We start from the raw sequence: 26699 nt of genomic DNA on the forward strand, positions 1-26699 counted from the left end.
GGAGCCTTTCTGTGTGGAGTTTGCATGTTCTCCCAGAGTCTACAGTGGTGCTTGAAAGTTTGTGAACCCTTTAGAATTTTCGATATTTCTGTAGAAGTATGACCTAAAACAACATCAGATTTTCACACAAGTTCTAAAAGTAGGTGAAGAGAACCCAGTTAAACAAATGAGACAAAATATTATACTTGGTCATTTACTTATTGAGGAAAATGATCCGATATTACTTATCTGTAAGTGGCAAAAGTATGTGAACCTCTAGGATTAGCAGTTAATTTGAAGGTGAAATTAGAGTCAGGTGTTTTCAATCAATGGGATGACAATCAGGTGTGAGTGGGCACCCGGTTTTATTTAAAGAACAGGGATCTATCAAAGTCTGGTCGTCACAACACATGTTTGTGGAAGCGTATCATGGCACGAACAAAGGAGATTTCTGAGGACCTCAGAAAAAGCGTTGTTGATGCTCATCAGGCTGGAAAAGGTTACAAAACCATCTCTAAAGAGTTTGGACTCCACCAATCCACAGTCAGTCAGATTGTGTACAAATGGAGGAAATTCAAGACCATGGTTACCCTCCCCAGGAGTGGTCGACCAACAAAGACCACTCCAAGAGCAAGGCGTGTAATAGTCGGCGAGGTTGCAACCGAAGGCCTCTCTCACATTGGCTAATGTTAATGTTCATGAGTCTACCATAAGGAGAACACTGAACAACAATGGTGTGCATGGCAGGGTTGCAAGGAGAAAGCCACTGCTGTCCAAAAAGAACATTGCTGCTCATCTGTAGTTTGCTAAAGATCACGTGGGCAAGCCAGAAGGCTACTGGAAAAATGTTTTGTGGATGAATGAGACCAAAATAGAACTTTTTGGTTTAAATGAGAAGCGTCATGTTTGGAGAAGGGAACACACTGCATTCCAGCATAAGAACCTTATCCAATCTGTGAAACATGGTGGTGGTAGTATCAATGTTTTGGGCCCGTTTTGCTGCATCTGGGCCAGGACAGCTTGCCATCACTGATGGAACAATGAATTCTGAATTATACCAGCAAATTCTAAAAGAAAATGTCAGGACATCTGTCCATGAACTGAATCTCAAGAGAAGATGGGTCATGCAGCAAGACAACAACCCTAAGCACATAAGTTGTTCTACCAAAGAATGGTTAAAGAAGAATAAAGTTAATGTTTTGGAATGGCCAAGTCAAAGCCGTGACCTTAATCCAATCGAAATGTTGTGGAAGGACCTGAAGCGAGCAGTTCATGTGAGGAAACCCACCAACATCCCAGAGTTGAAGCTGTTCTGTATGAAGGAATGGGCTAAAATTCCCCCACACCGGTGTGCAGGACTGATCAACAGTTACTGGAAACGTTTAGTTGCAGTTATTGCTGCACAAGGGGGCCACACCAGATACTGAAAGCAAAGGTTCACATACTTTTGCCACTCACAGATATGTAATATTGGATCATTTTCCTCAATAAATAAATGAGCAAGTATAATATTTTTGTCTCATTTGTTTAACTGGGTTCTCTTTATCTACTTTTAGGACTTGTGTGAAAATCTGATGTTGTTTTAGGTCATATTTATGCAGAAATATAGAAAATTCTAAAGGGTTCACAAACTTTCAAGCACCACTGTACATGGGTTTCCTCCAGGTGCTTCGGTTTCCCCCACAGTTCAAAGACATGCGGTTAGGTTAACATGAGGTGGCCTTGGGCTGAAGTGCCCTTGAGCAAGGCACTTAACCCCTAACTGCTCCTCAGGCGCTGTAGCATGACTGCCCACTGCTCTGGGTATGTGTGGGCGCGTTCATTGTTTCAGATTGGTTAAATGCAGAGAACGAATTTCACTGAGCTTGAGTGTATGTGTGACAAATAAAGGCTTCTTCTTCTTCTCTTAAACTGTATTATCCCCAAGGGCGGCATGGTGGTGTAGTGGTTAGCACAGTCACCTCACAGCAAGAAGGTTCTGGGTTTGAACCCAGTGGCCAACAGGGGCCTTTCTGTGTGGAGTTTGCATGTTCTCCACATGTCTGCGTGGGTTTCCTCCCACAGTCTGAAGACATGTGGTTAGGTTAACTGGCTACTCTAAATTGTCCACTGATGTGAATGGTTGAGAGGAGAAAACCTCAATAATAATAATCCAGTAGAAGGCAATGGGAAACCATTACTGTAATCCCTCCCTAGAAACTTTGATGGCTGACGCCGTCAGAGTGGACCCGCCATCAGGCAGAACACTAAAGAGAAAGATTATCCTCAAATCTTTCCTGGTTTTCTTCAGATTTGTCTACACTTTCTCTACACCCCTTGATCACTACTCTTGATCCTTTTCTTCATAGTTAGTCACATTTTTATCTCCTTAGCTTGTACATATATACAGTCGTGAAAAAGAAAGTACACCCTCTTTCAAGTCTAGGTTTTAAGCGTCAGGACATAATAAAAATCATCTGGTCCTTACCAGGTCTTAAAATTAGGCAAATACAACCTCAGATGATCAATAACACATGACGTATTCACCCTGTCATTATTTATTTAACACAAAGTAAGCCAAAAATGCAGTAGCAGTGTGTGAAAAATTAAGTACATCCTTACTGCTTCCACAGAAATTATGAACACAATTAGCAGCCAGGTGTTGCTGATCAAATGAATTTGATGAATTGATCATCAGCAAGTGTGGCCACCTCTTAAAAAGCAGAAATTTTGGCAGTTTGCTGGTCTGGAGCACTCAGGTGTATGTTAACACAATGCCGAGAAGCAATTGTTGCTGCACATCAGTCTGGGAAGGGTTATAAGGCCATTTCCAAACTATTTGAAATCCATCATTCTACTCTGAGAAAGATTATTCAGATGTGGAAAACATTCAAAACAGTTGCCAATCTTCCCTGGAGTGAACGTCCCGGCAAATTTACTCCAAGATCAGACTTTGCAATGCTCAGAGAAATTGCAAAAAACCCAAGAACTACATCTAGGACTCTACAGGCCACAGTTAGCATGTTAAATGTTAAAGTTCATGACCGTACAATTAGAAAAAGACTGTGCAAGTATGGCTTGTTTGGAAGGGTTGCCAGAAGAAAGCCTCTTCTATCTAAAAAGAACATGGCAGCATGGCTTGGGTTTGCAAAGATGCATCTGAACAAGGCACAAGCCTTCTGGAACAGTGTCCTTTGGACAGATGAGACCAAAGTGGAAATGTTTGGCCATAATGCACAGCACCATGTTTGGCGAAAACCAAACACAGCATATCAGCACAAACACCTCATACCAACCATCAAGCACAGTGGTGGAGGGGTGATGACTTGGGCTTGTTTTGCAGCCACAGGGCCTGGGCACCTTGCAGTCATTGAGTCAACCATGAACTCCTCTGTATACCAAAGTATTCTAGAAGCAAGTGTGAGGCCATCTGTTCAACAGCTAAAGCTTGGCCGCAACTGGGTCATGCAACAGGACAATGATCCCAAGCACACCAGCAAATCTACAGCAGAATGGCTGCAAAGAAAAGAATCAAGGTGTTGGAATGGCCAAGTCAAAGTCCAGACCTCAACCCAATTGAAATGCTGTGGCGGGACCTTAAAAGAGCTGTGCATAAACAAATGCCCTCAAACATGAATGAACTGAAGCAATGTTGTAAAGAAGAGTGGGCCAAAATTCCTCCATGACGATATGAGAGACTGATAAAATCATACAGAAAACGATTGCTTCAAGTTATTGCTGCAAAAGGTGGTTCTGCAAGCTATTGAATCATGGGGTGTACTTACTTTTTCACACATAGATTCTGCATTTTCACTTAATTTTTGTTAAATAAATAATGACATGGTGGAATCTGTTGTGTGTTGCTTTACGCCTGAGGTTAGATTTGCATAATTTTAGGATCTGGTAAGGATCAGATGTTTTTTATGTCATGTCTTGATTGGTAAAACCATGTAACTGAAAGAGGGTGTACTTTCTTTTTCACATGACTGTACCTTGTTTTTTTTTCCGTTCTAGGTGTTGTATCTTTGGGAAAACCCAATGGAACCCAATTTGGGAAAACCCAATGGAAATGCATCAAATTTTCATCGAATTACGTATTGAATTTGTTATCTGTCTCTGTTTTTGTCCTTAATCTCCCAGCACTTCAGGCACTGACTGCTACATCATCTCACCCAGGCTACTTCTTCACTATAATTCCTGAAACAGTCGAAATAAAATATGCCATGTATACACCCTATTACCTCTGGCTTCCGTGTATGACAAGCCTGTGTGTTATACCCTTGTAGGATATATCAAGTTCTGAATAAAAGTGCATGTGCATGACAATTCTGAATGCCTGAAAAAAGGATCGAGCCACATATGCAGTCACACCAAGAAGCAGTCTAACTAAGCCATTAAACCCCTCAGAGGAATTTCTGGATCAGTTCTTGCTGAAAAAGACTTTTACGCCAAGGGTGACTAATTAGCCGAATTAAAATAAGAGACATTTTTAATCACATTTTATGAATAGTAAAAAACAAAAAAAGAACCACAAGTGCCATTGTATATGAAATCAATGCACTGCTCTTATGAATATCATACTCGGCGATCAGTGTTGTCGGAAGCCAGTAAGAACTAGGGGTGGGCAAAAATATCGGTACGGCGATATATCGCGATACTTTGTCTTCCGATTCAATATCGATACTCAAAATTTGAATATCGATATTTTTTCAAATAATAAATCATGTTTCAGACGGGTTGTAAATCCAGTACGACTTCCGCACCTCCGCTCCGCAAGGTGTCGCTGTGCCGCTACCTCACTGCAAAGCACTCTTCGTCTTCTCTTTTTTTCCCGGTGGTTGCAGTGAGGAAAAAAAACAAGCAAGCACGGCTGTTAATGTAAACCTAGAGACGCCGCCGAACTTTAAGGCAGATGTTTGGAGGCACTTTGGATTCCAAAGGAAAGGTGAAAAAAAACAGTGAGCTGGACAAAGAGTACGCACTTTGCGAAACCTGTTTCGCTCCAATTAGATATTCAGGTAACACAACAAACTTGCGAACTTACTTACCACGACACCACCCCAACATATTAGCTCAGCCGGAGCCACCGAAACCCGACCCGAAGCAAACTACACTGGACAGCGCCAAAGTCCTCCCGTCTACTTCAGTGATGTGTGACTTACTGTAACTGTGAACTTAATTTTGTCATTTAAGGCCAAAGGCAAGAAGCTGCACTTTATCTTGCATTTTCAATTTTAGTGTGTGAGAGACACTGCATTTTATTTTGAGTATTTACTCTAAGTTCAGAAGAAACATGATTCACTGAGGTTTCAATTCAGTTTCAGTGTGTGGACACTGACCCACACTGCACTGTGTTTCATAATTGTGCTCAGGGAGACTAAGATGCCCACTGCACTTTTCAATGTGTTCCAGACAGTGTGTTGTTCCTGCAAATATGTTGTAACTTGCGCTTGTATAGTTACAATAAAATGGCCTGGATAATTAGAATTACATTGTTTTGACTCAGTTTGTCCCATGAATTATCACTATCATCTGATGTACATACAACTCGGATTTTAAGATGCATAATGCGTTTACATTTGTCAGTGAACTATGTAGAATATCGCAATATATCGCAGTATCGTATCGTGACTCAAGTATCGTGATGCGTATCGTATCGTGAGGTCCTTGGCAATACCCACCCCTAGTAAGAACGGTTTTCAAATCCAGTATTATCCTGCATGTATATAGTGTCCTGATCAATGGATATGTTACCTGAATGCCTTCGATGATTCATTAAAAGTCTCCCAAGCTGCAACTGCAACCAGATAATTGGTAACACTCTCAAATGCTATCCATTTAGAGAGCTACTGAATGTCTCATCTCATCTCATTATCTCTAGCCGCTTTATCCTGTTCTACAGGGTCGCAGGCAAGCTGGAGCCTATCCCAGCTGACTACGGGCGAAAGGCGGGGTACACCCTGGACAAGTCGCCAGGTCATCACAGGGCTAACACATAGACACAGACAACCATTCACACTCACATTCACACCTACGGTCAATTTAGAGTCACCAGTTAACCTAACCTGCATGTCTTTGGACTGTGGGGGAAACCGGAGCACCCGGAGGAAACCCATGCGGACACGGGGAGAACATGCAAACTCCGCACAGAAAGGCCCTCGCCGGCCACGGGGCTCGAACCCGGACCTTCTTGTTGCGAGGCGACAGTGCTAACCACGACACCACCGTGCCGCCGCTACTGAAAGTGTCCTACAAATTACAACACATCAGCTGGCTGCACAGGATCTCGACTGAACTTGTTATTTGGTGATTTCTGTCGATGGCATCAGGGTGTTCCAGGGCAAAGCCACTGCTGCTGAACATTTTTTTTCGCTCCTGCTGGTGTTTCCAGCTTGTCCTGACATTTGTAAATGTCATAAAAGTTATTTTATTTTCCACCATTAAGCACAAGAAATCCATATTAGGAATTGTATTCAGAGTTACATGCTAATAGGGTTATATGAACAAAAACATTATTTTATTAATTATCCATAACCGCTTATCCTGTGCAGGGTCACAGGCAAGCTGGAGCCTATCCCAGCTGACTATGGGCGAAAGGTGGGATACACCCTGGACAAGTCGCCAGGTCATAACAGGGCTGACACATAGAAAAAAAAAACAACCATTCACACCTACGGTCAATTTAGAGCCACCAATTAGCCTAACCTGCATGTCTTTGGACTGGGGGGGAAACCAGAGCACCTGGAGGAAACACACACAGACACAGGGAGAACATACAAACTCCACACAGAAAGGCCCCCGTCTGCTGCTGGGCTCGAACCCAGAACCTTCTTGCTGTGAGACGACAGTACTAACCACTACACCACCATGCCACCCTCAGCAGCCATACTGTTAAACCAAATTTGCACTGATTGTGATAATTACAATTAGGACTATGCATGCAGCAAACTACTGACAATATGCTCGACTCCTATTCCAACCCCGATTCCAAAAATGTTGGGACACTGTGTAAAACATAAAAAAAAAAAACAGAATGTGAAGAGTTGCAAATCATGGAAACCCTATATTTCATTGAAAATAGTACAAAGACAACATATCAAATGTTGAAACTGAGAAATTTTATTGTTTTTTGAAAAATACACGCTCATTTTGAATTTGATGTCAGCAATACGTTTCAGAAAAGTTGGGACAGGGGCAACAAAAAAGACTGAAAAAGTTGTGTAATGCTAAAAAAAAAATTAATTTGGTTAATAGGTAACAGGTCAGTAACATGACTGGGTATAAAAAGAGCATCCCAGAGAGGCGGAGTCTCTCAGAAGTAAAGATGGGGAGGGGTTCACCGCTCTGTGAAAGACTGCGTGGGCAAACAGTGCAACAATTTAAGGAAAACATTCCTCAATGTAAAATTGCAAAGAATTTGGGGATCACATCATCTATGGTACATAATATCATTAAAAGATTCAGAGAATCTGGAGAAATCTCTGTATGCAAGAGACAAGGCTGAAAACTGACATTGAATGTCTGTGATCTTCAGGCCCTCAGGTGACACTGCATTAAAAGCAGACACGTGTCTGTAGTGGAAATCACTGTATGGGCTCAGGAACACTTCAGAAAACCATCGTCTGTGAAAACAGTTTATTACTGCATCCACAAATGCAAGTTAAAACCAGATATAAACAATATCCAAAAACACCGCCACCTTCTCTGGGCCCGAGCTCTTTTACGATGGACTGAGGCGAAGTGGAAAATTGTCCTGCAGTCTGATGACTCAAAAGTAGAAATTCTTTTTAGAAATCATGAACACCATGTCCTCCAGGCTAAAGAGGAGAGGGACCATCCGGCTTGTTATCAGTGCACAACTCAAAAGCCAGCATCTGTGATGGTATGAGGGTGCATTAGTGCACATGACATGGGTAGCTTGTACATCTGGGAAGGCATCATTAATGCTGAATGATATATACACGTTTCATAGCAATATGCCGTCATCCAGACAAAATCTTTTTTCAGGGAAGACCTTCCTTCTTTCAGTAAGACAATGCCAAACCGCTTTATGCACATATTACAACTGCATGGCTCTGTAGTAAAAGAGTGCAGGTGCTAAACTGGTTTGCCTGCAGTCCAGACCTGTCTCCCATTTAAAACATTTGGCGCATCATGAAACACAAAATATGACAAAGGAGACCCCAAACTGTTGAGCAACTGAAATTGTATGTCAGGAAAGAATGGGACAACATTTCTCTTTCAAAACTACAGCAATTTGTCTCCTCAGTTCCCAAACATTTACAGAGTGTTGTTAAAAGGAGAGGTGATGCACCACAGCGGTAAACATGCCCCTGTCCCAGCTTTTTTGAAACGTGTTGTTGACATCAAATTCAAAATGAGCATATATTTTTCAAAAATTAATAAAATTTCTTAGTCTTAACATTTGATATGTTGTCTTTGTACTATTTTCAATGAAATATAGGGTTTCCATGATTTGCAAATTATCGCATTCTGTTTTTATTTCCAGTTTACACAGCGTCCCAACTTTTTTGGAATTGGGGTTGTAGATGTTTCTTTCAGTGCTGGCCATCTTCTCAATCATAGATCAGCATCTTAGTCTTTTTCATGTGTCAGTTTACAATTATCTCCTGCTTTTATACGGTTATATTACACTTGGGGGCGGCACGGTGGTGTAGTGGTTAGCACTGTCGCCTCACGGCAAGAAGGTCCGGGTTCGAGCCCCATGGCCGGCAAGGGCCTTTCTGTGCGGAGTTTGCATGTTCTCCCCGTGTCCGCGTGGGTTTCCTCCGGGTGCTCCGGTTTCCCCCACAGTCCAAAGACATGCGGGTTAGGTTAACTGGTGACTCTAAATTGACCGTAGGTGTGAATGTGAGTGTGAATGGTTGTCTGTGTCTATGTGTCAGCCCTGTGATGACCTGGCGACTTGTCCAGGGTGTACCCCGCCTTTCGCCCGTAGTCAGCTGGGATAGGCTCCAGCTTGCCTGCGACCCTGTAGAACAGGATAAAGCGGCTACAGATAATGAGATGAGATTACACTTGACATTCCAGGAAAAAACAAAAAACAAAACTAGATAGGATTCTATAGTCTGCATTTTCTACCCCAATTGCTTTTGAGTTTAAAGGCAAGTGCTTGTGTTTAAAGGCAGTGGCCTTGACACTATTGAAAACCCTGTTTTGGACAATTCTACTTCAGAAAAAGCTGATCAATTTGGTGGTGTGAACTACACGCCGGTGATTCGCACAAGCTGAACGGGACAGCCAGAAAATGTACTTAAGCACCTGCAAATCTGGACACGAGCAACTGTCCCTTTCTAAATACTGACTTTTGGTTTTAAATCACATACGGCCCAAAATTTTCACGTTCATGGGATCATTTTAATATTTAAACTCCAACATACAGGAATTTCACATCAATCTGTGTTTTTACCCCCTACAGAAATATAACAGATTTTGAGACTTAGCTGGTTTATTCCATAAAGGTGTTCTGACACGTGGCTGCCTCCGTCACATTATAAAGACATTCTTACACGCGTCTGTGTCCCTTTATGGGAGTATAGTAGTTTCATGTCATGATGATCTGCTTACAGTATGGTGATAGCTTGCACAGTGATGGAGAAATGCCAAACGCTCTGGACTGTCTTAACATTCCCACTGCTGAAGCCTGGCTCGCCTGCCAAATATCAATACTGGCACAGTAGCACTAAATAATGAAAGGCAGGGTAGAATTAAAAAAAAAAAAAAAGAAAAAAGGGGATAAATCTAAAGGAAAATCTTTTCTGCAGGTGTCAGTGTTTAAAAATGATTCTGAAAGCATTTCTGTTCATCATGGTTGGTTTCAAGACGGTCTTACAAAAGCAGGACGGAGTTATGCTCATGCAGCTTCTGCTGAAATGTAAGCAAAATCAAAAGGTGTGTTTGAAGCAAACTGGCAATTTTACATAATTCAAAAGCTTTTTTTTTTTCCAGCGTGGTGCCAAGCTTGTTCCGAATCTCATGATGCAACACGTCTTTCCACTACCAATAATCTGTCTCTACGCATGCTTTCCTGCATAATATGTTCACATTAAGATAATTAAAAAATATGAAAGTTATTTCGTGGCAAATAAACTACAAGCTTTATATGCACACAAAGGACTGAATGTGCCTCGCAGCAGCACTACGATTCATAAAGTAGGGAATCAGCACACACTTTAACCTCATAGTGCATACACACCACATGGGCTGTGCCTAAAAATAAACATGAATTTCACATCGCGGCCCAGAGGTTGCTACGGTAACGCAACTTGTTCCATGCACAAGGGACCAGATACACCAATTGGTAATGGGTCCTGAAAAGATGGTGAATAAATTGAAGAAGAAGGCTCAAGTCCCCCCCTTTTTTTCCTCACTGCAAAAAACTGAAAACTGAATTTGAGGAGAAAATGACTTAATACTAGTGAAATTATCTTGCTGCATGGACAGATAATTTTACTTGATAAGACATCATAGAATAAGTTGGTTGCGATCTAGAACTAGGTTTAATAATCTCAGAATTGGTGTCTTGTATTCTTCTAATAGGAAATGCTAGATCGTTTCTACGGAAGCCGCGAGAGGCCCTTCATATAATCTTTTTTTATTCACCTTGTTCCTTCATATAATCTTTTTTTATTCACCTTGTTCCTTCATATAATCTTTTTTTATTCACCTTGTTCCTTCATATAATCTTTTTTTATTCACCTTGTTCCTTCATATAATCTTTTTTTATTCACCTTGTTATCCCGAGATAACGACATAATTAATTCAGGATCTTGAGAAAACAAAACGACTAATTCGAGATCTTGAGAAAACAAAACCGTTATTCCGAGATAACGACATAATTAATTCAGGACGTCAAGAAAACAACACAACTAATTCGAGATCTCGAGAAAACAAAACAATTATTTCATGATCTCGAGAAAACAGCTGAGATTTCTAGCAGAACTGCGCCCCCTGTGGGTCAGACAACGAAGACTTAGAAATTGGCGGACATGTAACAGAGCAGAAATGGCTTTTTACGATGCCTTGAGACGGCAACCCCTGATCAAAATATTGCCTTATTAGGTGATCAATTATTCCAGACATTCTAATGACCAAAGTTGCGTCTATACAGAATGAGAAATAGCCCCAAAGTCAGCATATCACAAGTCTCTTGGCGTTCCTGAATGGACCATTTCTCAGCTGTTTACTCGAGATCATGAAATAATTGTTTTGTTTTCTCGAGATCTCGAAATAACGGTTTTGTTTTCTCGAGATCTCTAATTAGTTGTGTTGTTTTCTCAAGATCCTGAATTAATTATGTCATTATCTCGAAATAACGGTTTTGTTTTCTCGAGATCTCAAATTAGTTGTGTTGTTTTCTCAAGATCCTGAATTAATTATGTCGTTATCTCGGAATAACGGTTTTGTTTTCTCGAGATCTCGAATTAGTTGTGTTGTTTTCTCAAGATCCTGAATTAATTATGTCGTTATCTCGAAATAACGGTTTTGTTTTCTCAAGATCTCAAATTAGTTGTGTTGTTTTCTCAAGATCCTGAATTAATTATGTCGTTATCTTGGAATAACGGTTTTGTTTTCTCGAGATCTCGAATTAGTTGTGTTGTTTTCTCAAGATCCTGAATTAATTATGTCGTTATCTCGGAATAACGGTTTTGTTTTCTCGAGATCTCGAATTAGTTGTGTTGTTTTCTCAAGATCCTGAATTAATTATGTCGTTATCTCGGAATAACGGAATTGTTTTCTCGAGATCTCGAATTAGTTGTGTTGTTTTCTCAAGATCCTGAATTAATTATGTCGTTATCTCGGAATAACGGTTTTGTTTTCTCGAGATCTCGAATTAGTTGTGTTGTTTTCTCAAGCTCCTGAATTAATTATGTCGTTATCTCGGAATAACGGTTTTGTTTTCTCGAGATCTCGAATTAGTTGTGTTGTTTTCTCAAGATCCTGAATTAATTATGTCGTTATCTCGGAATAACGGTTTTGTTTTCTCGAGATCTCGAATTAGTTGTGTTGTTTTCTCAAGATCCTGAATTAATTATGTCGTTATCTCGGAATAACGGAATTGTTTTCTCGAGATCTCGAATTAGTTGTGTTGTTTTCTCAAGATCCTGAATTAATTATGTCATTATCTCGGAATAACGGTTTTGTTTTCTCGAGATCTCGAATTAGTTGTGTTGTTTTCTCAAGCTCCTGAATTAATTATGTCGTTATCTCGGAATAACGGTTTTGTTTTCTCGAGATCTCGAATTAGTTGTGTTGTTTTCTCAAGCTCCTGAATTAATTATGTCGTTATCTCGGAATAACGGTTTTGTTTTCTCAAGATCTCGAATTAGTTGTGTTGTTTTCTCAAGCTCCTGAATTAATTATGTCGTTATCTCGGAATAACGGTTTTGTTTTCTCGAGATCTCGAATTAGTTGTGTTGTTTTCTCAAGATCCTGAATTAATTATGTCGTTATCTTGGAATAACGGAATTGTTTTCTCGAGATCTCGAATTAGTTGTGTTGTTTTCTCAAGATCCTGAATTAATTATGTCGTTATCTCGGAATAACAAGGTGAATAAAAAAAAAGGATTATATGAAGGGCCTCTCTTGGCTTCCATACGTTTCAACTGTTTTCAAGATATTTTCACTTGCTAAGATATCATTTTTTGCAATGTTCACTCTTGTGTTTTTTTTTTTTTTCCATTTCGTCCCCAGGAGTGCTCAATTATAATGCTGGCTGTAAAAAGGCACAAGCATAGCCCTTTTGAGTGATCCCTACTGTGTTTCTGTGCTCTAACCATCGTGTGCATGTGGCATTTGACATTAGCTGGGATGCCGAGACCTCCCTCTATCACTCTATCCTCTTCTACCCAGAGGGCTGCACTACTATCCATCCTTGTAAACCCCCCCCTCACACACACCCTCATCCCACAGTCTCTCTCGGTGAAGCGCTAAAACAGGAAAGGCTAAAAATAGACATGGGAAGATTTAAAAAAAAAAAAAAAAACACCTGAAGTCAAAAAATAGCTACCACAGCCTTGTCCGTATACTATTTATAATCTGGAGCACGCTCACCGACAGCCATGATGAGACAAGCTCAGTTAAAGGAAGGATGCTCAGCCAGTTTCCACTCAGCCGGTTTTCGAAGTACGGACGCCTCTAGGGAATACGCTTTTAGATGCAATCTATTTTTAGACCATTTGTGTGTTCAGAGCTCAATCTCTACATGCATCATAGAGCAGTGTTTCATGTGCTGGACATGTAGTATTGCACGTGGTCACTCTTGATTTGAATCAGGCCAGGGATGATGCAAGCAACATAACAGTTCAGTACTTGTTATGAATAAGATCAAAACTTGGGTTACCTGGAACATTAAAGTGTCTTCAATTCTTTATGAGAGGTACGTGATGGAAAACTGACTTTCAATAGCTCTTGAAACCAAGAGTTTTCACCAGTAGTTCGAAGATAAATGAGACTTTTAACAGTCTGGGGAACACTGTATCATCAGAAATATTCAGATGGACAACATTTCACAATATATACACTATTAGTTATTCAGGTTATCAAATGTACAGTTGTGGTCAGAAGTTTACATACAGTGACATGAATGTCATCTTGGATATGAATGTCATGGCAATATTTGGGCTTTCAGTCATTTCTTTGAACTGTTTTTTTCTGTGGCAGAATGATTGTACAGCATACATCTTTAATAAAAAAAAAACTCTTTAATTTGGTGCACAAGTTTTACTTTTCTTTGGGTTTTCTGAAATCAACACAGGGTCAAAATTATACATCCAGGGTCAAAAATTTACATACGCTCACTTAGATTATTAATTCAGAGGTGTTGAAGCTTCCAAAATGTCTCTCATCTTGCCAAGGCTTCTTAACTTCCTGTTAGTGATCATGATTGACTACAGCTGGTAGCTTCTCTGTGCCTTCATAAAAAGGGTTTGTTTACAGCACTCATTGGCTTGACCAACACGCAGTAAAATGGGAAAGTCCAAGGAGCTCAGTGCAGATCTGAGAAACAGGATCGCAGATATACACAACTCCAGAATGTCTCTTGGAGCCATTTCTAAACAACTGCAAATTCCAAGATCAGTTCAAACAATTGTATCCAAGTTATTGTGAGATGCAGTCACTTTGCCAAACCACTTTGCTTCAAGAAAACGCAAACTGTCACCCTCAGCTGAAAGGAAATTGGTTTGGATGGTCAGGAACAACCTGGGAACCACCATGGCACAGCCCTGCCATGAACTAGAAGCTGATGGATCACTGTCTACAGTTCAGATCACCATGGAATAAGAGGCTGCTATCCAAGAAATAACCTCCTGCTCCAAAACTGACACCTTCAAGCTTAACTAAAGTTTGAAGCTGACCACACGGACAAAGAAAAAGCCTTCTGGAGGATAGCTGTATGGTCAGATGAGACAAAGATTGAGTTGTTTGGCCACAATGAGCACCATGTACAGAGGGACACTGTACCAGCTGGTGGTGGTGGTAGGATCATCATGCTCTGGGGCTGTTTTGCTGCCAGTGGAACTGGTTCATTGCACAAAGTGGATGGAATAATGAAGGAGGAGGACTACTTCAGAATTCTTCAGCATAAACCATCAGAAACCTGAACACGACTTGGGACTTACAACAGAACAATGAACCCAAACACGTATCAGAGCTGGGTGTGGAGGATAAAGCAGACTAACATTAAACTTAAAACAACACCGGCGACAGGGTCATGGGTGTTGAAGGCTCATTGATTCGCATGGCCCATATGATCCAAACCCACAGAAGAGCTACTGTAGCACAAACTGTTGAAAAAGTTAATGCTGGCTAAAACAGAAAGGTGTTAGCATGAACTTTTTCAGCAGTTTGTGCTACAATAGCTCTTCTGGACCATATGGGCTAGCCTTCGCACCCCATGCAAATCAATGAGCCTTCAATGCCCATGACCCTGTCACCGGTTGCCCTTCCTTGGACCTCTTTTGGTAGGTACTAACCACTGCGTACTGGGAACACCTCACAAGATGTACCATTTTGGAGATGCTCAGATCCAGTCATCTCGCCATCACAATCTGGCCCTTGTCAAAGTCACTCAGATCCTTATGCTTCCAACACATCAACTTCAAGAACTGACTGTTCTCTTGCTGCCTAATATATCCCACCCCTTGACAGGTGCCATTGTAATGAGATAATCAAATGTTATTCACGTCACTTGTCAGTGGTTTTAATTTTATGGCTGATCAGAGTATATCACTAATATATAGTTTAAGTTTACATATAGGGCGGCACGGTGGTGTAGTGGTTAGCGCTGTCGCCTCACAGCAAGAAGGTCCGGGTTTGAGCCCCGTGGCCGGCGAGGGCCTTTCTGTGCGGAGTTTGCATGTTCTCCCCGTGTCCGTGTGGGTTTCCTCCGGGTGCTCCGGTTTCCCCCACAGTCCAAAGACATGCAGGTTAGGTTAACTGGTGACTATAAATTGACCGTATGTGTGAATGAGAGTGTGAATGGTTGTCTGTGTCTATGTGTCAGCCCTGTGATGACCTGGCGACTTGTCCAGGGTGTACCCCGCCTTTCGCCCGTAGTCAGCTGGGATAGGCTCCAGCTCGCCTGCGACCCTGTAGAACAGGATAAAGCGGCTAGAGATAATGAGATGAGATGAGATGAGTTTACATATAACTTTTGGCATTTGAATCTGAACTGCGGTTCATCTGAATAACAAACACGGCACACAGAAAAGTTGTAACCCTTTTGTTCAAACCCAAAACCACTCAACTCATTTGTCCTTTTGTGTAATTTGTACTTTGACTAAACAACGTGTGCTCAGTCTATCACCTTTCAGTTTCTCTGCCAAGCATATTTTATCGGAAAAATAACGACAGGGTAAATAATCCATTTTGTTCATATTTATCGCATAGCGATCACGAGACTGAGTCTGTAACACGCCTACTGGTGACGGATTCTGGAAACGTCACCAAAATGCGCTAGAACACAGCCCATTGGAGCTCAAACTTGGCAGGCGTGTCACACTGTGTAGTCACATGACACGACCGACGTTGATTGGCTACATGAGCCTATAGCAGAAAGCATCACTGCCTACAGCACTGGGCTCATTTCAGTTAGCCCATAGCCTCGCTTCATATCATTGTGTGTATTTGTTTTTTTTCTTTTTGCAAGACCGCGAGTGGTTTTGTTACGCAAAAAACCCCACAAATAATCCTCTGTAAAATTACATTACATTAATGACATTTAGCAGAGATTCTTATCAAGAGCAATGTACAACATACCCAGAGTAGCCTGGGGAGCAGTTGGCGGTTAGGTGCCTTGCTCAAGGGCACTTCATCCATTCCTGCTGGTCCAGGGAATCAAACCAGTGACCTTTTGGTCCCAAAGCTGCTTTTCTAACCTTTAGGCCATGGCTTCCCCTAAAAATGTTTAAGTGCTGATACGATGATGTCAATGCCCAAAATATGAAACCATATATTGATTTTTTTTTAACCTTTGAAAGACAGAAATGCTTAGCCCTGCTAGTCCACTGATACAAGCCACGCCTGCATGTATCACATGGTATCTAAGTGACAACTTAATGATAAATTTGTATTTGAAGGCAGAAGAAAAAAACCTTAATATACACAAACATGTACTTGTAATTACCAGGCACCCTTTCAACCCAAACAGACTCTGAAAACATACCAGTGGATAAGTTTCAAATGAGTGACGGGTTCCTGTGAAATCCAATAAAATGCCACTCTTTATAACCCCCTCTGTATCCGAAATCGCTCAGTCGTTCACTACTCCCTATATAGGGAATTACTTTATAGAGGACTATATAGTGAGCTCATTGGTAAAATGAAAAAACACTTTCGGACACTAGTCCGTCATGCTGGTATTTATGCCATTACTGTCGCACAATTAAAACGTGCCAGATCAGGCTGGTGGGTTTTCAAAATAATAAATACATGCATGTATTTTTGTGATAAATCCATATTATACTGAGCGCATTTCCTACATTAATCAATACAAAAGTACTTTGTGTCTGCTCCATCTTTCAGTTTTTAAAAAAAATCAAAGCTGAGTACTTTCTTCTTTGCTGCTGCCTTTTATTAAATCAAATTTGAGACTTCTGATTTGATTTCTTTCAGCGCGACCGCAATGCATGATGGGATACATTGCTTTGGTTAGTGACCATCGGTTGTACACTACTTTTCAGGATGCATTGTGGGATACTTCGAGTGCACTATGTAGGGTGTAAATAATCCTCACTATCGTTTCGGACAGCACTACAAAACAGCGTCCTCACTATACATTGCCCTATATAGTGAGTAGGGAGCGATTTTGGACACAGGGCATGATTACTTTTACGTGATGTCAGGTTCCATAAAAGGAATTGATTAGCTTGGAACTTGTTGGTTAACAAATGCAGAATAAAAGTGAACATGCTCATCAGGTGAGCTATGCCTTGTCCTGGTCTCTGAGAATAATGTCTGCTCAGATAATAATCTCATAATTAAAGTTCTTTGGAGGAGTAACAGTGCAGGAATACGAATAGAAAGCTAAATCAGGTCAAAAATAGCCATAGTCCTCAGAATAAAAGGCTAGTCACACAAAAGACTAGACACCACGATTAAAGATTAGATGTGTCTACAGTACGTTTAGGGGCTAGAAAATAATCTCGGAAAATCTGCAGTATCCATATCTTCCCAAAGAGGAAGTTGATCAAGTTGCCAAGCATAGTCTGGAAATTCAGTTGGTGTCCGTGGAGAACCAGAAAATCATACGAGCAAACCATTAATGGATTAATAGAGCCAGAGGAACAAGTAAACAGTAAGACCTTCGAATAAATCATATGAAAAAGAACATGATAATGACAAAAAATGACAATGTTGGAAAAAATAAATATTAAAACATTTTAAATGTTAAATAATATATCATCTCATCTCTGCCAGTGATTCCTGGGTCCTCGGATGATCAGATTTTTACATCAATCCGAGATATCTCATCTCATTATCTCTAGCCGCTTTATCCTGTTCTACAGGGTCGCAGGCAAGCTGGAGCCTATCCCAGCTGACTACGGGCGAAAGGCGGGGTACACCCTGGACAAGTCGCCAGGTCATCACAGGGATGACACATAGACACAGACAACCATTCACACCTACGGTCAATTTAGAGTCACCAGTTAACCTAACCTGCATGTCTTTGGACTGTGGGGGAAACCGGAGCACCCGGAGGAAACCCACGCGGACACGGGGAGAACATGCAAACTCCACACAGAAAGGCCCTCGCCGGCCCCGAACCTGGACCTTCTTGCTGTGAGGCGACAGCACTAACCACTACACCACCGTGCTGCCCCATAATATAATAGACAATCTCATCTCATTATCTTTAGCTGCTTTATCCTGTTCTACAGGGTCGCAGGCGAACTGGAGCCTATCCCAGCTGACTACGGGCAAAAGGCGGGGTACACCCTGGACAAGTCGCCAGGTCATCACAGGGCTGACACATAGACACAGACAACCATTCACACTCACATTCACACCTACGCTCAATTTAGAGTCACCAGTTAACCTAACCTGCATGTCTTTGGACTGTGGGGGAAACCGGAGCACCCGGAGGAAACCCACACGGACACGGGGAGAACATGCAAACTCCACACAGAAAGGCCCTCGCCGGCCACAGGGCTCGAACCCAGAACCTTCTTGCTGTGAGGTGATAGCGCTAACCACTACACCACCGTGCCGCCGATATACAATATAAAAATAAAAAGAACAAAGCCTAATTATTTACTCTGAAGGAACTTTTCACTGCTCTTTTAAATTTCTTAATAGTTCAATCACTGTCAACTATTAAGAAATTTAAAAGAACGGTGAAAATTCCTTCACAGTAAATAATGAGGCTTTGTTTTTTTATTTTTATTTCTTATTAATTCATTTATTTGTTTGTTTGTCTGTTTATTTAATACTGAAAATTTTTTAATATTAATTTTTCTTCAACATTATTGTTGTTTGTCATTATGTTCTTTTCATTATAATTTATTCGAATGTCTTACTAACTGTTTACTTAAATGTAGTTTTTAATGATAAGTATATCCTTGACTTGCAAGTGACGTCAAAGCAAAATAGAAACCTGGATGTCGGCCATGTTGGCGGAGATACAAATGCGAGGTCAAGCGACACTCCATACAAAACACAGTCACGCGTGCGCAACTCTCTTCGTTTTTCCATTGCTTTAAGCGTTCTTTTAGCTCTGCCATATCTCTGTGCTGTATATGGTTGTGGTCACAACAGCACTCGTGACCGTGGCATGTTCCGATTTTTTTTTAATTCCATCTGTGATTCGGAAAGAGGGCGAGTAAACTCTGAGGCTTAGTACGGAATTCGAAAAGCTTTCTCGATGATATCGTGGAAGAATTTTATTTCGTGTTGCTAGAATTTTGCGATAAAATGAGCGTTCTTTTGGCGTGGTTCATTTGGTCGTTGTTATAATTTTAACATGTGTATTACCATGTCGCTTTTAGGAGCACCAGCAAAATTATATATGATAGAAACAATCCAGACTGGGCACCCACTCAGAAAATGGGCTATGTTTCGTCCAAGGTCGGACTTGATTCTGCGGCAGCCAAATGACACCAACGAGCTCAAAGGAGGAGGACAGCTGAATTTGCGGAAGCTGCATGTAGGAGCTCGCCTGTGGAGTTCCAAAACATCCAAGACACCATGGCTGAAGCTGAGAAATTAATACCAGGTCAGCTAATTTGACTGAAACAAAGTCATATTATTTCGAAACTTCCATAAATTTAAGATTTCCAAACTGATCTGGGTACTCAATGGTCGGTAGAAGCGTCTTCAGAAAAGTCTGCCTTTTTTTTAAACACTATGGGTCAAAAGTACACATATCTATCTTCTCTTTGTATCGAATCTTTGCTCAACTGTTCAAATCGTGGTAATACTGAGAAAATTCAGCATTGTTTACAGACACTTTCAGGGGCTGCCATCCTAGTTGCTTTGTATATCCACCATCATGGCGGACACTCATGACATAGCACGTTTTGATCACGTGGTTGCAAGTCATCTATTATTATTATTATTATTATTATTATGTACAGTAGTGCTTGAAAGTTTGTGAACCCTTTAGAATTTTCTATATTTCTGCATAAATATGACCTAAAACATCATCAGATTTTCACACAAGTCCTAAAAGTAGATAAAGAGAACCCAGTTAAACAAATGAGACAAAAATATTATACTTGGTCATTTATTTATTGAGGAAAATGATCCAATATTACATATCTGTGAGCGGCAAAAGTATGTGAACCTCTAGGATTAGCAGTTCATTTGAAGGTGAAATTCGAGTCAGGTGTAGGGTTGGGCGGTATTACGGTAAGAAGGTATCCCGAGGTATCCAAAAGTACCAACGGTATCGGTCTCATTACCGTCATTTTAAAAAAATATATAATATCTAAATAAATATGGAGTACATGAGGTCATAATATAAAATAATAAATTGAAGATCATCCCGAATAACTGTGTGATCGTATTTTCACTAATTCTATCAATTTCCTAAAGAAGTTCTCATCGCGTGCAGGGTTGTTTATGTCGTTACCATGGCAACCCTGCGTGACATTTGGAGTCTGACAGAAAGCTTCGCAAGAGACTGAGACCGCGGTTGAAAGATGGCAAGTCAAGATAACGAGTTAGTGGCAAAAAAAAAAATACAACATCGGCAGTGTGGCAGTATTTTGGTTTCAAACCAAACGAAAAGGGAGAGCCAGCAAACACAGATGAAGCTGTGTGTAAAGTATGTAAGAAGAAAAATCGAAAAAAATCTAATATGTCCCCTAAGGCACACCATAGCCTGGGGTACTCCACTTCCACGAGATCTCTCCAATGAGTTGTGTTTTGAGTAGGTTACATGAGTAACAACAAGGTAAAATAATATAACGTATGACATTTGGGATGTGGGTAATAAACGTTTGAAATGTCATCTACTGAAGAAACGGAAGAAAACATCGTAGCGTAAACTGTTAGGTTTCTGGTGGGAATTAGCAATGCGCTTGCTATCTTTGTTGGGTGTGTTAAACCGCATGGATTTAAGTGGAATAATTGTAAGGAGTTATGTGATCAAGACAACGTTTTAAGCAAGGTAAGGCCATTTGATTATTAATTTCCCCGCCATGGCATGACGTGGGCCCATATGATTTTGCCTTGTGCAGCTATCACGCATTTGAATTAGGTTCGCCTCATTTGCGCTGAAGAATATGGTTTATCGCGCAGTCTAAACGGACTTGGATTCTTTTTCTTTTCTTTTTTTATTTCCCATGCTTGAAAGGGTATGATCCTGCTCATCGTGTACTTTTTTTGATGGAGTAGGTGAAATAGTGCTGCAAATGGCGTTTCAACGCAGACATGTGTAAACGACAGTTGAATGCTATTTTCAAGATGAAGGAAGAGTTGCGTGATGCTTTGAAATATCTCTTAATCCATTCATCAATGCACAAAATTCGCTTTGCTGCTTAATCCATACCACAATGCACATAATTCGCTATGCTGCTTTTAAATAGTACATTTGAGGCATAGGCGCAGGTCTGGACAAGGTCCGCCGGTATAGGCGCACGTTACACAGTAGGCCGAAACAAAATATTTTTTTCTCGGTAATACCGTATACCCCGGGAAAACACAGAGACAGTTTAAAGGTATCAAAATTTGGATACCGCCCAACCCTAGTCAGGTGTTTTCAATCAATGGGATGACAATCAGGTGTGAGTGGGCACCCTGTTTTATTTAAAGAACAGGGATCTATCAAAGTCTGACCTTCACAACACGTTTGTGGAAGTGTATCATGGCACGAACAAAGGAGATTTCTGAGGACCTCAGAAAAAGCGTTGTTGATGCTCATCAGGCTGGAAAAGGTTACAAAACCATCTCTAAAGAGTTTGGACTCCACCAATCCACAGTCAGGCAGATTGTGTACAAATGGAGGAAATTCAAGACCATTGTTATCCTCCCCAGGAGTGGTCGACCAACAAAGATCACTCCAAGAGCAAGGCGTGTAATAGTCGGCAAGGTCACAAAGGAACCCAGGGTAACTTCTAAGCAACTGAAGGCCTCTCTCACATTGGCTAATGTTAATGTTCATGAGTCCACCATCAGGAGAACACTGAACAACAATGGTGTGCATGGCAGGGTTGCAAGGAGAAAGCCACTGCTCTTCAAAAGAACATTGCTGCTCATCTGCAGTTTGATAAAGATCACGTGGACAAGCCAGAAGGCTATTGGAAAAATGTCTTGTGGACGGATGAGACCAAAATAGAACTTTTTGGTTTAAATGAGAAGCGTTATGTTTGGAGAAAGGAAGACACTGCATTCCAGCATAAGAACCCTATCCCATCTGTGAAACATGGTGGTGGTAGTATCATGGTTTGGGCCTGTTTTGCTGCATCTGGGCCAGGACGGCTTGCCATCATTGATGGAACAATGAATTCTGAATTATACCAGCGAATTCTAAAGGAAAATGTCACAACATCTGTCCATGAACTGAATCTCAAGAGAAGGTGGGTCATGCAGCAAGACAACGACCCTAAACACACAAGTTGTTCTACCAAAGAATGGTTAAAGAAGAATAAAGTTAATGTTTTGGAATGGCCAAGTCAAAGTCCTGACCTTAATCCAATGGAAATGTTGTGGAAGGACCTGAAGCGAGCAGTTCATGTGAGGAAACCCACCAACATCCCAGAGTTGAAGCTGTTCTGTACAGAGGAATGGGCTAAAATTCCTCCAAGCCGGTGTGCAGGACTGATCAACAGTTACCGGAAACGTTTAGTTGCAGTTATTGCTGCACAAGGGGGTCACACCAGATACTGAAAGCAAAGGTTCACATACTTTTGCCACTCACAGATATGTAATATTGGATCATTTTCCTTAATAAATAAATGACCAAGTATAATATTTTTGTCTCATTTGTTTAACTGGGTTCTCTTTATCTACTTTTAGGACTTGTGTGAAAATCTGATGATGTTTTAGGTCATATTTATGCAGAAATATAGAAAATTCTAAAGGGTTCACAAACTTTCAAGCACCACTGTATATGTGTACGTAGATTTTTTTTCATCTTTTCCAGAGCCCTACTGAAAATCATATTGTATGACATAGGTCTTCTGAATAAAGATCTGTTCTACTATTGTTATTAACAGAGCTTTGAAATAAATTAATACGCTAGTGGGCTTTAATCCTCATAGGAACAGAGCACTAAAGCCAAAAGGGTCAAAGAGTTTAATAAATCAGGTTCGAGTCACTATTTCTCATCAGTGTGTCACACAGAGCGCTTGATGAAGTGACCTAAGAAATAACTCCGAGATGCTGCATGCATCACACTCCCTTTCCACTGTGTAATAAATATTTATCATATCCTACCTTCAGTGGAGGCACAGGCGACGGCTTGTTCCGTTTGTCCAGGGAAATGTAGGTAAAGAAGGCAGTGACAGCTCGATATTTCCCCTCCTCTGCATTCGCCAACTGATCGGCGTCCACAAACACCTCGATCTCCATTGACTTGTTACTAGTAAAAGTCATTCTCCCGGATACTGTGATCACACAACCTGCAGGGGTGCCACAGAGTCAAGTATTAGGCCAATTTATCTTCATGGTCATGGTTTATTGAGAGTGAAATGTGTATGTTTGTTTCATGGCAAGGAATAAAACACATTATTCTATCCACATTCACTGGATATGAGCAATCGTGCGCTCCGATTGGCTGCTCTACTACTAGGCTATCAGCTCATATACTGTGAGTAGAGAAAAACAAAATGGCAGAGCGCGTCAAGTCAGATATATCACTTTGTTATCAAGTATTAAAAGAAACAGAATAGCTAACAGGGCGGCACGGTGGTGTAGTGGTTAGCACTGTCGCCTCACAGCAAGAAGGTCCGGGTTCAAGCCCCGTGGCCGGCGAGGGCCTTTCTGTGCGGAGTTTGCATGTTCTCCCCGTGTCCGCGTGGGTTTCCTCTGGGTGCTCCGGTTTCCCCCACAGTCCAAAGACATGCAGGTTAGGTTAACTGGTGACTCTAAATTGACCGTAGGTGTGAATGTGAGTGTGAATGGTTGTCTGTGTCTATGTGTCAGCCCTGTGATGACCTGGCGACTTGTCCAGGGTGTACCCCGCCTTTCGCCCGTAGTCAGCTGGGATAGGCTCCAGCTCACCTGCGACCCTGTAGAACAGGATAAAGCGGCTAGAGATAATGAGATGAGATGAGAATAGCTAACAGAATATAGTATCCCCCCCCCATATTGCCTCCAGTCCAGTCGGTGGCGGTAATGCACCTTTGCCAACTGCCAAAAAACCCTAAAGAAGACGACGACGACAATGGTGGAGCGTGTTGCTGAACCAACTGAGGACGAAATAAAAACTACTCGAAAACAAAACCCCAAAAAATACAAGAAAAGCAACAAAATATGGAATAAAAGTATTTGATGCTAAGAACATATGCTTTTTATTTTTCAAGAATTATTATAGCATTTTTCATAAATTGCTACTGTCATTTCGCCGGTTTGTTTACATTCTAAGCGGAAATTATTTTGTCAGACGTTTTGTATAAAGTTTTTATCAAATTTGCAAAAAATAAAAACAAAAATGCTCGGTTTCTCAAAATCCAGTGAATGTGGATAGAATAAAACAGTTATTCCACTCAATCTCCTCATACATGGCTTATAGCTATCAGCTCATGTACGACTCGATCTCATGGAACAACTGTTAAATGGAGCATGATTTTAAAGGAAATCGTCCCTAACTAACAGAGAACAGTTAGTTGTGATCAGAAACGTCATCTAGTAAGACCTTGCAGTATGGTGTGCCCCAGGGTTCAGTTCTTGGACCACTGCTATTCTCTCTTTATTTTGCGCCTCTGGAAGATCTGATTAGGGCGCATGGCACTGACTGTATGATGTATGCAGACGATACACAACTATATGTCACCACTGATTCAGCTAGGAACTGTTCTGACGAAATAGCAAAACTAGAGCTCTGTGTTAAGGATATACTTATCTGGTGCACTGCAAACAACCTGGTACGGTATGTAACACTAGCAAGACTGAGATTGTCCATCTCTCGTCTAGGTTTAAACAGCGTGAGCTTATACCTGGTATTTCTATTAGTGACTCTGTTATTGTACCAGTCCCTGTCGCCCACAATCTCGGCATTGCTTTGGACAGCCACCTAAGGATGCACACACATCAATAACATCTGCAAATCTGCATCTTTTACTATACGAAACATATGCCGAATACGCAAATATTTAAACAAGGATGATTGTGAAAAACTAGTACAGTACATGCCTTCGTCACATCCCGCTTAGACTTCTGCAATAGCATTCTATTTGGTCTTCCAGACTCTGATCTCTCTAAACTCCAGCAACTGCAAAATACTGCTGCTCGGCTTGTTTCAAAATCAAAGAAATCTGATCACATCACACCTGTCTTGCAAAAACTCCACTGGCTTCCGGTTAAACTTCGAATCAACTACAAAGTTTTGCTATTGACTTACAAGGCACTAAACGGCATGCCTCCTGATTATATTTCTAGCCTACTCCATCCCTATGGAGCACTTGCATGTGACGTCACAGCCGATCCAGATTGTGACAGACGCCATCGTGTCGGTCAAACGCCATATTCCGCCTTCTACTTCTACTTCTGGTTCTACTTCTGCTTTTACTTCTACCTTTTCTTCTGGAAAACCCTACTATATACAATTCTACTACAACGGCTGCGGCTACAAGCTCTCCCTACCTGTGCACGTTTTTTGTGTGTATTTTTGCGTGTTGTTCGTCTGTACCGGACTTCAATATCCACTACAACCGTATGGACTTACTGGACATTGGTTTCCAGCAGAAAATGACGGTTTGTAGCGATTTCCATCGCATGCACAACATTCCGGACGAGAAAAAAAAAAAAAAACAACATTCCGGACAAGATAGCGAGACCAGCGGGGTCTCCGTGGATTGTTATTGGAAGCAAAGGGAAGGAGGCGGCGCCGGGAGCCGAAGCAAAAGCGAGGCTGCAGGCAGAGCCGGCCTGTTGACTAAGCTCAGAAAACAGCTACTCAAACCTCCACTGCCAAGCCTCTACCTCTCCAACGCCAGATCCATGTAAACAAGACGGACGATTTGGAATTACCTTATTCTATTCTATAATCGGCTGGTCAGTGCTATACTCAATACTTAAGTGACTTACCCATCCAATGAGGATTATTTTCTTGTTTACAAGATGCCACATCTGAGTCGCTGACAAATCCTGAATTTCTGTAAAGATAACTGTCCAGAGATTTATAAGCACACAGTGCTTCACCACTGAACAGCGAGGGAAAGTTGATGAGGTAATTATACACGTCTGAGTATTCCACCTCTGGCAGTTCAAAATCCACTGACACGGTCGTGAAAACTCCGTCCGGTAAGCCATAAGGGTCACTAATCTGTAGATCGTTTATTTTAGACATATATCTAGTTATCTGTTCATTAGAAAAATGAGCCGTGTAGTCCGTCGGTTGAAATTGATCCATTCTGTACACGAGTGCAGCAGTATTCAGCTGTGTTTTTTACCGACAAGATGGGGGTTGTGTACTTTCCGGTCACGTGACTGCAAGATCTCTATAAGCCTGCTCGCACCCTCAGATCCTCTAACCAGAACCTATTAGCCATACCTAAACTAAACACTGTAAGCTATGGTGACGGAGCTTTTTCCGTCTGTGCTCCAAAACTGTGGGA

General features: G+C 41.3%; 1 protein-coding gene across 4 annotated transcripts in view; it reads right to left on the reverse strand.

The window, feature by feature from the left end:
- acot7 (acyl-CoA thioesterase 7) overlaps positions 1-26699 on the reverse strand; it is a 305552-nt gene that overhangs the window by 13676 nt on the left and 265177 nt on the right. For all 4 annotated transcript variants that reach the window (XM_060931526.1, XM_060931523.1, XM_060931524.1 and 1 more), the window contains one exon: positions 23359-23543. In XM_060931526.1, coding sequence (XP_060787509.1) covers positions 23359-23543 — 185 coding nt within the window. The remainder of the gene's footprint in view (positions 1-23358; positions 23544-26699) is intronic.

Source organism: Neoarius graeffei, chromosome 10, assembly GCF_027579695.1.
Source record: "Neoarius graeffei isolate fNeoGra1 chromosome 10, fNeoGra1.pri, whole genome shotgun sequence".
In the NCBI taxonomy this organism is placed as follows: Eukaryota; Metazoa; Chordata; class Actinopteri; order Siluriformes; family Ariidae; genus Neoarius; species Neoarius graeffei.